Source organism: Jaculus jaculus, chromosome 6 (genome assembly GCF_020740685.1).
Source record: "Jaculus jaculus isolate mJacJac1 chromosome 6, mJacJac1.mat.Y.cur, whole genome shotgun sequence".
NCBI classification, from domain to species: domain Eukaryota; kingdom Metazoa; phylum Chordata; class Mammalia; order Rodentia; family Dipodidae; genus Jaculus; species Jaculus jaculus.
Genome location: NC_059107.1, coordinates 137539396 through 137554787, shown reverse-complemented (window position 1 = coordinate 137554787; position 15392 = coordinate 137539396). Strand labels below are relative to the sequence as shown.

Below are 15392 nucleotides of genomic sequence, written 5' to 3'. Positions count from 1 at the left end.
TCAGAGCAGTGAGGTGACTTGCCTAAGATCATACCTGAATAGACAACAGAGTTCAGCTTTAAAACTAAATCTGTTAAGATACCAAAACCTGGGCTTTTTTTTTTCCCTGCCAGGCCCCTGAGATATTGAAACACTTTGACTAGATGATATTCTGAAAGTAGATGGTAATTATGTTTTATGATGTAGCACAGATTTTAGTCACTGAATTGAATCTGAGACCTTTGTTTTTTAATAAATTGCTGTTAATCTTTGGTCTTGCTTGGACATTGTAATATAAGTATACCTGTGCCCTGCTGTAAGGTTTTCTAATTTATCCCCTGGTGAATTTTATACCTAGGGAAGAAGAGACTGGATTTTGCTTATGGCTAGAGCCTGAGGCAGAGAAAAAAAGGACTAGTTAATAGTTTCACCCACGCCCTGTTTGTAGACTGCTAAGATGGACGCCTTTTCTCTGCCCTATCATTGTAGATCTGTGTCGGGACAGCGGTGACATTCCCAGGTTGTCTAATGGTTTCTTTTGCTTTCGGCTAAAGGAGGAACAGCATCAAAAGGAACTCTCCCTGCTTCGTAAAAGACTAGAAGAACTAGAAACAACACAAAGAAAACAACTAGAGGAGCTTGGATCTCCTGGGGAATGATGCTGGAGGAAAGACAGACACATCAAAGGGTGAAGCCAGAGATTCTGTAAAGTGTGACCGTGAACGTGTGGCACTGAGATACGTTATTACTGTTTGCCAAAATACCATTGTGCCTCAAGAAAAGGTACCCACATGCTGCATTACATGAGGATCAGGATTTGAAAGGGAAGCATTAAACAAAAGTTTCAGAGATTAAAATATATATATATATATATGTATATATAATATATATATATATATGCATATATATATAAAACAATCCTTAGACAATGTAAAAAATAAAAGGAACTAATTAATTAAGGAATCAAGCTTTTTTTTTTGTTTTGTTTTTGGGGCTTTTTTTTTTTTTTTTTTGGAGGTAGGGTCTCACTCTAGCCCAGGTTGACCTAGAACTCACTATGTAGATTCTGGCTGGCCTCGAACTCACAGTGATCCTCCTGCCTCTGCCTCCCAAGTGCTAGGACTAAAGGCGTGCACCACTACGCCTGGCCAAGTTTTAAAATTATTAATTTTACCTTATTGATTTTTTTTTTTTTGCCATTTTGTCTGAAGTATGTCCATCTTGAATTCCCTTTTGAGATTTCTGCTTGTCAGCAACAAGATCATTAAATATCTGCTTTACTACACAAGAGTTCTAAACCTTAGTTTTGGAGAGAAAGATAACAATTTAAAAGGGCATAGAACATTTTAAAGTACCTAAATCTATGTGTTCATTATAAGAGGCTACCTCTTCTAAAAGCTGTGCACATTATTTATTAAACAGCCTAATAAATATTTTTGTACCTATATTGTTTTGTGCTTAATTTCATTTTGATAATATATTGTATATTTAACAATTTAGATGTTGGCTTTATTGAGTTGGAATTTGTAGAAAATGAAACCCTATGGCTGGCTATTTTTTTAAAAGGGCTATTGTATAACTTGAACCCAGTGGATTCTCTTTGGAAGTATTGCTGGTTTGTAATTTTGTTTCCCTCATCTGAGGCTCAAGTGAAAGAACTGCATTTCATTTACTTTGTTTTTAATTGTGCACCCTCTGGAACCTTCTTTAGTAACATCTTTTAGAGGAATTCTGCCAGAATAATTTCATGTCAACTAAGCAGAGCACAAGCCTGCCAAACTAAGTGGATGTTCATTATCCAGATGTCTCCACAGTCAAAAGTCCAGCTGATAGTGGAGGACAGGAACGTAATTGAGCAACCCTAGCTTCATTTAGCAAAACACCAGGTTTACTTAATGGAGCTGTTCCCAGTTTCATTTCAGTGGAGCCACTTAAAATAAAAACCTATTATAACTAGAAAATTAAAAGAAGAAAATAAAACGCAAACAGTCAACATTTACATCAAAATGTTTATTTTTGGATATAGACATTTAAAACATTCATCTCCGAGAACAGCTTCAATCAGGTATACAGTAAGAAATAGACTTTAAATCCTAATACAGAAAAGGTAACACAACTCATTTTTAAATGCTGCTGTAGACACTAGTGTTAGGAAAAAAAATTTATAAATGAATTGTTTTGCACCAAAAAAATATGTAAAGAAATTTGAAAATAGATATTGTTTGCCATTTGTTTCTCTAGTTGCTGTTTTATAGACCCAGTGACTGATTGTCTTCAGCACACATCTCATTTGGCCGTTCACTGCATTTGGCTAATGTGATCCAATGTGATCTAGACAGTGCTTTTCACTGGAGGATTGACAAACACGCTACATACATTAGTGAATCTTCACACCACCTCAGTGAGGTAGGTTAGAAATATACAGAAATTGAGGCACAAAGAGGTAAGTGACTTGCCCAAAGTTCCCAACTCCTGGAAGAGGAGGAAACTCTCCACACAGGACTCATGTCAGAGAGCAGGACAGGGCAGGGACACCCTTGTGTAGCATTTAATAAATACTTAGATAAAGCTGTGGCTGATCCTTTGAGTTTTCTGTACCCCAGAGAATGGGGAAGTCTTTTGGGCAACTCTCCTACCCTTGGCTCTCAACTCTCCTACAATGTTCTCTTAAGAACGCCTTTACCTCTTTGAAGACTGTAGCAGCTTTAGATGGGGACCAGACCTCTCACCTTTATTCTTAAGTAATCTATTTGGTAGTCGTTTTGAGATGTGTCCATTGAACAGACAATGGTCAAGCGACAGGTTTGGGAAGGGCAGTAACTGCTTATTTCTCTGGAACTATTAAGGTGTTACCAATCTCACACTTTACCAGATGTTAAGGAGCAAAAAAAAAAAAAAAGAATTGCAAGACAAATTTACATTTCATTCCTGATATTCCATACAGTGTTGGTCAATGGCTTTAAGGAATGCGTGATCAATGTTATATTTGCTAGTTGGAAAAAAAGAAAAATTCCTTCCTAGACTGGGGATTTGGAGCACCAAGGGTAAAAAAGGGGCCTGCCACAGGCAAGCTTGAGAGTTGCCAATTACACTTTTGACTTCTTCTGGTGACTAGAAGGAAAACACAGTGGTATTAAAACTGGTCATGAGCAGCAAAAATTCAGGAATAAAAAGTCATCAGTAAGACTACATTATTACTAGAGAAGGAATTCTTTGAAAAAAAAAAAAAAGAAAGCATGAATAAAATGGGTATTTTAAATTCTTTCTCCTGTAAGGAATACTTTCAAAAAAGTACATAGTAAGACTAAGATACCAAGTTGTACTAATATTCTCCAGGCCTTGGGCCTCAAATATATATATTTATATATAATACTCCAGTGTGAACAACAATTTGATGAAATGTAAAATGTATCTTTTTTTTTTTTTAATCACACACGTATTTATAACCACAGGGTTCACCAGAAATCTAAAGCAAGGAGACACTAGCATAGAAATGTAGGATTACAGGAGTGACTTCACCACTTCCACGCACAGTTCCCATCAAAGGTTTTTAAACAGACATGATGAACTCTTTTCGTCTTATAATAATACCCAACATGTCCACTACCAGATACATGACAAGGCAAAGTAAGAAAGGAACACACATCAGGACAGAGTATCTGGAAAAAATGCTGTTGCATTTCAGTAAAGCCCGCTCACTCTCCTTGCTTTAGAGCTCCTTGATGAAATGGAGGTGCTTTGTCGAGTGCAGTTGGCAACCACTGAAAAACACAAGCCCTTTCAACAATGTTGCAACACTGTTAGTTTTTGGTTTAAACACACACGCTCACAAATGCTAAGTGTACACACTACCAAATTCTGCCGTTCAGCTTTTCCAAGAACTACTGGGGAAAGTTTCAATGCTGCAGATCCTCAAGGTTGCCCTAACACCCCCACCTTGTTTCCAATGGACTCATTTCACATTTTCTTTTGAACATCGCTAGTATCCCTCTTCTGCAGAAGTACAGTGTAGTCACAAGTGCTACATAGCTGCAGTTTTCCATCGCAACCACTTAGATATCATTGTGCTTAAGTGGAGACTGTAGTTACAATACTGACACTTGTTTACTGGCCCTGTATTCTCTGTAAACAAGGAGGCTGTTTGCAACAACCACTTCAACTCTATTTACAGAAAGGTTCCCACGGTAATGCTCACAGGCACAGTGGTTGATAGGCTTTCTGAAAGCTGTGCGTGTGCCCCGGTCTCTTAAAAGACAGTGCTTAAAGTGGAACCCATGTGCAAACTTCAGAAATTAACGACAGAGTAGCTCAAGCTGCCGTTTTTGCTCCCAAGTCGTCTGAAGAACTTTGCCAGGTTAAGCCAGGCCCACAGTGCTCACATCCACTTGCATTTCTTCTTTTCATCAAATAAGACCTTTACATGCAAGAGTTGTTTCTGAGCTTCTTCCAGCCCTCGTTCTCTTTCTAGTTTATTTAGAATCTGTTGACAATTAGAACAGTTATTTTAGATAGCGTGCTTTTAGCATTATAATCCTGGTGGGTTGTTTGGTTTTTTTTTTTTTTTTTTTTTTTGGCTTTTGCATTCCTGATGCTGTGAGTGGTAAAATCTGTATGAAGCAGATGCCAACATTTCCTTCCATCATTTCCATACTCACTTTGCAAGTTGTTTTGCTAAGTCATTATCACAGGATCAACAACACTTGGGCTTAAAATAGAAACCCACAAGAAATACCAACTATTTGCTTACAAATACAGAGCCAGACTTCCAGGGCCCTGCTTTATGCATTATGTCACAGCCATTCCAAGCACAGCAAGCATTCCTGGGCAGCCAGCATGCAGGCAAGTATTCCTCCTTAAATGCAGCAGGCAGGGGCATCCTGGTCAGAGGTGAATACTTCCCTACCCTCCCTCCTCTTCCCTCCCCAGTGCTTCCCTTCTCAGAACCCCTGGCCCCTGGAAAGAGGGATGCTTATCATGTTGAAGGAACTCATTGCCTCTACCCTACCTTAGCTCTTCACTTGATCTTCAAGTAGCAAATGGAATGGGTGAGCTATTCTCACCATTGACATGGATAGCCTGTCCCAGCATGACTGAGTGGGGGGGAATCAGGGAAGGGGGAATTAACATATATTTGGAAACAATGCATCCAGATTAAGGAGACTTAATCATAAAGGAGAATGGTAGTTTGTTACTAATGGTCCTAAAGAAAACGGCCTGAATCAAAGCAGCTGTGATTCTTAAGTTAGAAGTTGTCTTAATTTCATATAACTATTGAAAACAGAATCTAGGCGATTTAACAGGCTTAGCTTTAACTGTTAGCAGACTACAGTGGAACATAAACTGGCTCCATTTAATCATGCCACAACATACTCATCAAAGCTTACTTGAGTCAGTGTGGCTTTAGGCCCCATGAGCTCAAATGTAAATTCAGGCTGGTCCAAAGGTGGGCAGCATTGGAAACCTAGGCAGGCAGTCATGTGCGGGGTCTGGCTTGGTGCCAGGATCCCCCATCCCAGACACGCTTTGTGGCCTCCCTTTCTGCCCATCCGGGATGCCAGAGCTGTCCCAAGACCTGCAGAATGCTACAAGTCTTGCAACTGACTCATAGGTTCAAAATATGTTAATAAAATCTTACCTCATCAAAATATTTTACGATGTATTTGTAGATTTCTGTCAAGGCCACTTCTTCATTAAATTCATTTTCGTGTTTCTAAAAGAAAGACTTGTTGAGAGGCTCTGAAATGACTTAAAAAAAAAAAAAAAAAAACAGCCCAAATGGCAGCTTGCATCTGCTTTCTAGTGATACCTTCGATTCCTGAGTTAAGAATTCTTCCATTTCTAAAGATGACAATGGAGGCAAGTCCCTGATTGCTCTGTAATAAGATTTTACTTCCTCTTTGTAGGTTGGTATATCCTTGGCATAGAGAAGCTTATTAGTTGGTGCTTCCTGAAAAACAGCAACGGGCCGTCAAAGCGTAACTGTATCACAATACAATGTTGCTGCACTCCCACACCTGTACAACCCGCTAACGAGGCGCCATGCAGTAGTCTCACTAATTGTTGACTGAGTGACTGACTGCCATCTAGATAGTGCTGGTGAGTCACTGGTATTTTCAGGCAGATTAAATGCTAATATATTCAGCCTTCCTCTTATAAAAGAACTGAAATTATTATTTTTGCATGATTTTGAGTTACTATAACAATGGAACTTATTTCAATCATAGTTCATTACTAATGGTCGTTAAAAAGCCTGAATTAAAACATTGCTCTCATCCTCACCCACCAGTGAATTTTGGCATTTATAAAAGACTTGATTGTAGATCTGATTGAGCCCTTTATATAACTGTGGAACTGGTAAGTAATTGGCAGTGGCAGATTTTCCAGCCTGTCCCTTTAATTTCATTAGTTTAGAGAGATCTTCCAGTTTCCTCAAGGAAGCATGTGCCATTAGTATTGGTGGCTCTGAGGTCTGAGGATTTTGTAAAGGTTCTCTGGCAATTTAAATGATGTTATGTAATTATAATAGTGAGAACATTTAAACATCAAATTAATGAAAATTTTATTGTAAGAAATCATCATTTCTCATGCTTTTTTTTTTTTTGTTGTTGTTGTTTTTTTTGTTTTTCAAGGTAGGGTCTCACTCTAGCCCAGGCTGACCTGAAATTCACTATGGAGTCTCAGGATGGCCTCGAACTTACAGTGATCCTCCTACCTCTGCCTCCCAAGTGCTGGGACTAAAGGCGTGCACCACCACGCCCGGCTCTCAAGGCAGGCAGGTGATGTAATTGCAGAGCAAAAGTCCCAGCACATTTACAGCGTCTAGTGGCTGGGTCAATGGTTTGATAATCACTTGAAGCTACTTTGACTGACATGTTACTGAGATTTGCTTGTCTGGTTTTAAGTACAACACAGCAAATCATGTGATCAGTTTGTCAATAAGCATTTATCTAGGCAGGTTCCACTCGCAAGTACCCAGGGTCCAGAGAAGGAGATGGCTGGTGCCTGCCATTGAGCAGCTTACGGTCTAATTGGGCAGACAGCCTACATGCCTGACTGATGCCATATCAGTACCATGAAGAAAAGGACTGTGGTGCTGGATGAATCAGAGCTCACAATCCTACTGCTTTGTGGTAAGCAGGCAAGACTTATGACCTCACATTCCTCATCCATAAAATGAGGGTAGCTACCTGGAGGATTAGCTGAAATATACTAGGAACATGATAAGTAATTTTTAAAAAGTGATTTTTATTATGCATAAACAAACATGTAAGTGTTCTTTGACGTGAAGTTTGTTAACTGAATGAAAAAAATGCCCTGTAGGAAATGCTTTGGTGAAAGTTCACATAAATACAGTTTAACTGGTTGAAATCTCCTACAGTTCCTGATAAACATCAGAAAAATGTTTGTGGGACAAAGGAAATAATTGGATTTTACTAGACAGGAGCTGAGACAGGGAATACATAAGCAAAAAAATGTAGAGGTGTTGGGGGCTGGAGAGATGGTTCACTGGTTAAAAGCACTTGTTTGGAAAGCCTGACAGCCTGGGCTCAATCCTTCAGTGCCTACGTAGAGCCAGGTGCCCAAAGAGGCAAGTGCATCTGGAGTTTATTTCCAGTGACAGGAGACCCTGGAGTGCCCATACTCTGCCTGCCTCTTTCTCTCTGTCTCAAATAAATAAAAATTTAAAAGAAGAATATGGAAGTGAGCTCCGAATTTTTTTTGGTGGTGGAGGGGGAACGAAAGCATGGAGTGTGCTAAAAAATGGAGCAAACAAACAAACAAAACCCCAGTAACCTGAGACTGAAATGAAAAAGTTGAGGGATGGTTGGACACCATGGGTCAGTGGGGAGGAAACAAAGAAGTATGGTAGAGGAATGAGAAAGGATATAAACTGGCCCCATTTAATCATGCCACCATTTACTCATCAAAATTTACTTGAGTCAGTGTGATTTTAGGCCCCATGAGCTCAAATGTAAATTCAGGCTGGCCCTGAGTTTTTTATTTGTTGGTTTTGCACATGTATGTGGAGTGTATGCAAGTGTGTGTGGTCAGAGGTTGGTGTTACGTGTTCCTCAGTTGTTCTCTACCTTATTTGTTGAGGCAGGGTCTCTCACTTGCACCCAGAGCTTGCTGATTTGGCTAGTCCAGCCAATCAGCCTCACCCCGCTGGCACTGACATGAGTCCCGAGGGTCCAAACTCAGTAAAATGGAAAGATAGAAGAGAGCCCAAGCAATGCCAAGCGAGCAACACTTCGGCCTTGAGAGATAGGCAACAACACAACATGAGCAAAGACAAAGGCACGAACAGGTTTTTGCAGAAAAAATGGGGACAGAGTTGGAATTATGAGTAGGGTCTGAGGTACGTAGAAAACATCAATCACTGTTCATCCAGGTACTCGGAAAACTCTCCCGATGAGCTGCTTAAGAGCATCCAGAGGTTTTCAGAAATCCATTAGGCACAGATGCTGCTTGGTTTAATATATTTTGGAGTGCCCAGAAAAGACCAAAACAGTGCTTTCAGAGTTTGCTCTTTTTATCTTTCTTGGCTTTCTTGGCTCTTTTGATCAGCACATAAAACTATAGGAAAGCACTATTCTTGCTTTGATTGTAAACTGACAAACTAGTTTTGTTATAAATCTCAGGCAAGACTTTCTTCCCCATGAGCAATATGTTATACTCAAGTAGTTTTGTTAAATATGTTCATTTCAAATATGAAATTAACTCGGGCAAATATTAACGGTTCCACACTCCAGGGTAGCAATTTAGCAGTGTCCATTGAAATGCTTCTAGGAAAATGTACTGTTGTAGTTTTTCAGAGGCACAGTTTTGCAAGAAGGCGAGCTCATTGAGCTAATTCCTTCACTTGAAGGACAATTAGATTGAAGCAGGCGTGGCGGCACATGCCTGTAACCACTGCACTTGGGAGGCAGAGCAGGAGGATCACTGCAAACTAAAGGCCAGCCTGATCTACATAGCAAATTCTAAGCCAGCTAGGACTACATCGCGAGATGCAATCTCAAAATAAATAAGTAAATAAATAAATAAATAAATAAATAAATGATGTTTTACAGGCTGGTGAAATGGCTTTGTGGTTAAGGCGCTTGTCTGTGAAGCTGGAGACCCAAGTTCAATTCCCCAGTACCCACGTAAGCCAGATCACAAGGGGTGATGCGTGTGTCTAGAGTTCCTTTGCAGTGGCTGAAGGCCCTAGTGCGCCCATCCTCTCTATCTGCCTTTCTTCTTTTTCTGTCAAGTAAATAAATGATATTTTCTAAATTTTACAATGGGGATGGCAGAGTGTATGTGAGAGTACAACCTTTTTATAAAATGTCAATAAATTTTTTTGTTTTTTATTTATTTGTTTATTTATTTATTTTTGGTTTTTCAAGGTAGGGTCTCACTCTGGCTCAGGCTGACCTGGAATTCACTATGTAGTCTCAGGGCGGTCTTGAACTGGTGGCGATCCTCCTACCTCTGCTTCCTAAGTGCTGGGATTAAAGGTGTGTGCCACCACACCCGGCTAAAAATTATTTTAAATGATATTTTAGGGCTGGAGAGATGGCTTAGCAGTTAAGGTGCTAGCCTGTGAAGCCTAAGGACCCATGTTTGATTCCCCAGTACCCACATAAGTCAGATTCACATGGTGGTGCATGCGTCTGGAGTTTGTTTGCGGTGGCTGGAGGCCCTTGTGCACCCATTCACTCTCTAATAACAGTAAAATAAAAAAGGAGGTCCTCTTTTTAAAAATGACACTTGATAGCACATGTATAGTAATATGACTGAGGCTGTTACCTGAGTGTGCATGATAAAGCCCTAGTGCGTCAGTCATAGGAGCATACCCCGACACAGCAAAGCCGGCTTTACCTTCCCTAGTTGCTGCTCCGTGAGAGAAAAGGCATCCATGAACGCCTGGGCGATCACCGACAAACAGCTGTCTATGTGCGGCGTCTTCTTAATGTCAAAGACAAACTGAGGGTTCTTCAGGATGTTCACCCAGAAGCGAAGAGGAAGGCTGTTCAAAGAGAGTAATGTCTTCTCACATTGAGCTGTTGGTCACAGTTTGTAAATGGGTGTCTGCCCTTGTTACCAAGGCGATCAATCTGCTTAGCCACACTACCAAGCAATAGGTGCTCAGAACCAGCAAGGGTTACCCCTACAGCTAGTGAAGGGTGGTCTTGAGAAGTCTGCAAGGGGTCCTGGCCAAGACCAGATCTTCATTACAGGAGATGCCCATCAACTGATCTCTCTCAGATCTCTGGCCTGACCTCTTCTTGTCCCCCAATGTGACAGAGGGCTGAGCCTTGCTCTCTCTTTCTGGATTACTTGCATCCCGCTCCTGATAGTTTATTCTCGCAGTTACCGTGATCATCCTAACACAGAACCAGATCTTTTCATTCTGCTGCAACCCTCTGTGGCTGCTGGTATCCCTCAATCTGCCCCTTCTCCCACCATTTTCCACTGAACTCACTCTGCATGCTTGACAAGCAGGCTCACACCTCAGGTTTTCTGCCCTGGGGTCTGTCTTCCCGGTCTCACCTGCCCCACCTAGTCTCGTGGTTCCATGCACTTTCCTCTTCCAAGGGGCTCGTAGCTCACCCACTCTGAGGCCTCTCCACCCCGCCTCTAGGCTTTCCGTCCTCTTCTCCTTTCTCCACAGTACTTGTCACCTAGAGTACTTGAACGAACACACTTGTGTCCATGTGTGTCTATTCGAATGTAAGCTCAGTGAGAACGGGGGTGGGTGCTGTGTTGTGCATTACTGTATTTCAGTATGCAAGTGTGTGTAGAACGTTAGAGGCACTCAAATAAGTACTGGATTCACTCAAAGTCCTCCTACTACCGCCTTTGCAGCTCTGGCCTGGCTCAGAGCCCTTCACAGACCACGTGGCTGCTGGGATTCTCAGTGTCCTGACTGGTGGCCTTTAGCACCCATGCTAGGTGTGGGAATAGAGAAGGTATGGACCAATACCAAAGGGAAAAGACTGGAACTAGGGCTCTGGAACTTCACCTTTTAATACTTATTTGAAATGACTTGGCTGACTGAGTGCTGGGAAGAGTTTGAACTTGCATGAGAAATCCTATTACATCATAACAGTCTTATTTGGCTACGGCACAAGTATGTCAAATAAAGGTAACAAGCAATGCTTCTTTTCTAAGGAAACACTTATAAAAAACTGTGCGGGACTGGGGAGATGGCCAGGGGTTAAAGATGCTTGCTTAGAATAAATGTGTATGTCTGCCCTAAAGTAAAGTGCTAAAATATAAACATCAACATGAACCTTTGGTTAATTCTTATATCTCATACAGAAGAAAATACAAAATCAGAGTATAGACACACAGCTTGAAAAATTGCAAAGTAGCCAGGCATGGTGGCACATACCTTTAATCCCAGGACTCGGGAGGCAGAAGTAGAAAGATTGCTGTGAGTTCAAGGCCACCCTGAGACTACATAGTGAATTCCAGGTCAGCCTGGGCCAGAGTGAGACTCTACCTTGAGACACCCCCTCCCCCCCAAAATTGCAAAGTAATTATTTTAGAGACAACTAACTTTCCATCATGGAAAATATGATCTGATAAAACCATAAAAATATTAAGTTTGCATCCCTTGCTGGTCTAACTTTGTAGACAGTCTCATGTATTTTTTTTTTTTTAAAAAAAGAAGAGTTTGTTTATTTTATCCTAAGGAATAGTATTTAGGCCCAAAGGTTCCGATTTGGTAGCTATCTAGACCCTCTTTTTAGTTGATATTCTGTTCAAGATGCTTGAAAACAATCATCACCTACATTCCCACCTGTTTGTTTTCCAAATATGTACGACATCGGGATCTGTGATCTTTTTATTTTCAGCCTGGGCATCTAGGAAGTCGAAGAAGTACTTGATGGCGAAGGGGGCCCTGCTGTTGGGCAGGCTCCAGATGCTCCTGAAGAGTTTCTCAAGCACAGAGTGAATTGCCACCTGGAAGACAGCACACATCTCCAGAGATTAATCCCCTTTAGTGGCTTCCAAAACACAATAAGAAACCACCACTCATTCAGAGAAAATTATGGGCCAACCAGAGAAAATAAGCTGGAGAAAAAATGTAAAATTGTCAGGTGAGGCCTGATGGTAAGGGACAAAGCTCCCGAAAGCCTGGGCCCAGCTTTAGATTTGGCACCTAACCTCTTGCTGATGACAAGAGTTTGGTCAGCTGAGAGGTTAACTTAGTAAATCCGTATCTGTGCGCATAGCCAAGAAGCTGTGGGTGTTTGGCTTTTATTATTAGTTATGTTCAGCCTGAAAAAATACTAATAAGGCCACTTGATTGCGTGCCTTTCCATCCATTCCCATCACAGGGTTTGAATACCTACTTCCCAAGGCAGCTGAGGGGCCCAGGCTCTTCTCTGCCTGCTGAACAAAGCGGAGCTCTAAGCATTTCCACGGTCCTGACATGAAGCGGTGTGCCCCTCAACAATCTCAGCACTCAGGAGGAAGAGGTAGGAAGAATGCTGTGAGTTCGAGGCCTCCCTGAGACTACATAGTGAATTCCAGGTCAGCCTGAGCTAGAGTGATTCCAACTCAGAAAACAAAACAAAACAAAAAACAACAACAAAAAAAGATAACAGAGCCAGAGGCTGTTGGTCGTTCCTAGGGGGACAAAAAAAAACCAAAAAACCGGGCTTCTATTGACCCCACAAGATTCTAGGTAATGTAAAACTGGCTCCTGCTTCAGTATTCCACTGGCTTTCACATCTGACAATTTTATAAGTGAACAGAATTCCTAATTTCAAAATGAAAAAATAAAAAAAATCAGTAAGATTTACTAGGTCTATAATGACTGATTTCCCCTCCTTCACTTTATTTGCAATTCAAAGAAGGAGTTTTATTGCTTATCTATAATAAGTAAACAAAAAGAAATAATTATTCTGTCAACCTAAAAAATAATAGTGACATGGTGGGAAAAGGAATGGGAACAATATTAAAATCCCTGACTAAAGATGCTTTAGTAGAAACTTGTAAAGTGCTGTTATCTTTCCAATATATATATATATATATATATATATACACACACACACACACACACACACACACACACACACACACACATATACATGGAAGGGGATTAAAAAAGTGTTTACAATTCCAACTTTAATTTTGCTTTGCTACAAGGCACAAGGGATTTGTAACATTTTCACACTTGAGCAGAAATTAAGTTGAACACATCACACGTGCCCCCCCAAGGTAGCCATAAAAGCACTCCCAAAGCAGTCAGTGTACCTTGGTTGACAGTAGCTTTGTCAGATACATTTCCTTTACTTTGAACTTGTGTTTCCCTCGATGTCTCTTCCCCTGTACATCTTGGAATGCTTCCGAATCTGGTAAAATCTAAAAAGAAGACAGAGCACAGCGTCACCCCGGGAGACGGGTTATGCCACGGCAGGCATGCAATTCAGCGGGGAGCACAAGAGTCTGAACTCACCAAATGGCAGTGGTCATCCGTGTATTCCACATCTGAACGCCAGAGGAAGGAGAGAAAACAGTCCATTAACAAAACAACCACGGACTCATTGGCCTTCTTGGAAGAAGCCCTGTTTGTGCTGTAAACCCAAGAGCTCTTCTACAGAGCAGGCTAGGTGTGGATAGACGCAGGTTCCCTACCCCGGAGGCCTTTAAACAGAAATCACCCGAGTGGCCAGGAACGGAATGGGATGGGCCCAAGCCTGCCATTTACTGCATATGCCAGAGCAGACATGTCCGGGAAACAGGCATGCAGCAAGGTATAAGGCAACCTTGTTCCCATCCTAATGGAATACACATTCTAGCCAACAAGAGGCATCAAATGTCTAGTTGCACAATTGAACACGAAAGAGAAGTCTACACAAGGTGCCAGTCTGGGTCTGAGAGGTTTTTAGAATAGCCTAACTGGTTATCCAGACAAATGGAGGAAGGCCCAAGGTGGGAAAGGATGTGACTACTCTCTAGGATCTGAAAGGAGGACCATGAGGTGAGGCTCACAGAGCTAGCAAGCCAAGAGAGGCCCAGAGAGGAAGTGCTTACAAGAGGTACAGGGACGGAGAAGCAGAGGGGAAGGAACTGGGAACAGCTTGCAGTGCTAATGGGAGAAAATACGTACAAGGGAAGGGGAAATAGTCCGTTGGAAAACAACTGTGGGGAGCTAGTCAGAGAAGAGACTGTCCATGGTGCAGGAATGCTCAAATGGTCAGAAAGGGCAGAGGAACCCAAAGCATAGGTGCCAGATTGGCCTGGGGGAGAAGAAAGGACAGCTTGGATGTGGGGGTCGGTTGGTAGGCTTGGTGCCCATGTTGAGGGAGTTGACTTCTGTTTTCTTTTGAAAGGCAAGGGGAAGTCGTCAGCCTATAGTGTGGAACTCTGTTGGTTGGAGCTTTGGGAAGAGAACAGGTTCCTAGAGAAACCCAATAGGAGTAGACTGTACTGAGGACCCTGTTCAAGGTGGACACCATGAATTTACAGCTACAGAGCGCCTTTCTCCTGAGACTGCCTGCCTGTGGGTTCAGATGAGGGTCATAGCCGGGTTCATCAGGGACCAGGATTAACACAGACAGCAAGCAGCTGAGTCCGAGCAGCACCGTGGCCAAAATGATGGTCCTGAGCCGCACCGGACAGGGAAGGAGCAGAGGCGAGGATTGACCGGTGTCATGAAAAGAGCCAAGCCTGATATTCTGGTATCTAATCCCCAAACGGCAGCTCCTAAGGCTTAGTCTTGGAGACCTAAAACCCACAGTTCTTCCTCTTCCCACAAGGACCCTGTCTTCCTTATGCTTCGGTGACAGTCACTCTCTCTCTGCAAGATGTCTTTATATAGCTCAGTATAGTGCTGAAGGGTGAGAGTCACCAAAGGGGTGGCCTAAATTTTGTGGTACACTTCATCAGGAAGCCTGCATTTGCCCCAGTTACACTGACTAGGCGCTAGGACTTCATAAAGTCTCCCAGGAAATGCAGAAGTCACACGCCCTGTCTGTTGCTGCATGTTTACAAGGAGCCTGCTGAGGGAGGCCCCGACCAGACCTTTCCGACACCTTAAGGACTGGCTGTCTTGGGGGTGGCATAACTTTTCTGGAGACAAACCCAGAACAGGACCTAGGGCTTTACGCAAGGTATGGTCACAGTGTTTTCCTGCTCCACGACCACCAGGGAGCTCTTAGAAGACTGACCTCCCAGCTTTCCCATTCACGTTTCCTCTTTGGTTCCTCGCCACCGTCTGGGAAGTTTACCAATGCTATTGCACCAATATCTGGCCGTTCTGCATAGACTATCTTGTGTGTCCAGCTTGGGCAGGGCAATGTGATTATCTGCAAGCTTCCTGCTTGGTTTCCCAGTGGGATCTCCTCTGTTGCCGCCCATCTCACCGAAGGTTTAGGAGGGCTGAGGTTGCTTTAAGTTTAGAGCTTTGAAGA

At 42.2% G+C, this 15392-nt stretch overlaps 2 protein-coding genes across 4 annotated transcripts in view; one reads left to right on the top strand and one right to left on the bottom strand.

Moving 5' to 3' along the window:
- The window catches only part of Cep83 (centrosomal protein 83), a 122781-nt gene extending 121956 nt beyond the window's left edge, over positions 1 to 825 (top strand). For 2 of the 3 annotated variants that reach the window (XM_045153170.1, XM_004650181.2), the window contains one exon: positions 534 to 825. In XM_045153170.1, the coding sequence (XP_045009105.1) occupies positions 534 to 638 (105 nt within the window). In that variant the 3' untranslated portion in view covers positions 639 to 825. Of the gene's footprint in view, positions 1 to 468 lie in introns of all 3 variants that reach the window. The other variant, XM_045153169.1, reaches the window with a different exon arrangement.
- Positions 826 to 1974: 1149 nt separating this feature from the next.
- Plxnc1 (plexin C1) overlaps positions 1975 to 15392 on the bottom strand; it is a 181198-nt gene continuing 167780 nt past the window's right edge. The window contains exons 25-31 of the mRNA XM_004650180.3: positions 13436 to 13467; positions 13234 to 13341; positions 11771 to 11934; positions 9844 to 9991; positions 5786 to 5926; positions 5615 to 5689; positions 1975 to 4459 (exon numbers count right to left, since the gene is read on the bottom strand). Coding sequence (XP_004650237.1) covers positions 4355 to 4459; positions 5615 to 5689; positions 5786 to 5926; positions 9844 to 9991; positions 11771 to 11934; positions 13234 to 13341; positions 13436 to 13467 — 773 coding nt within the window. The 3' untranslated portion in view covers positions 1975 to 4354. The remainder of the gene's footprint in view (positions 4460 to 5614; positions 5690 to 5785; positions 5927 to 9843; positions 9992 to 11770; positions 11935 to 13233; positions 13342 to 13435; positions 13468 to 15392) is intronic.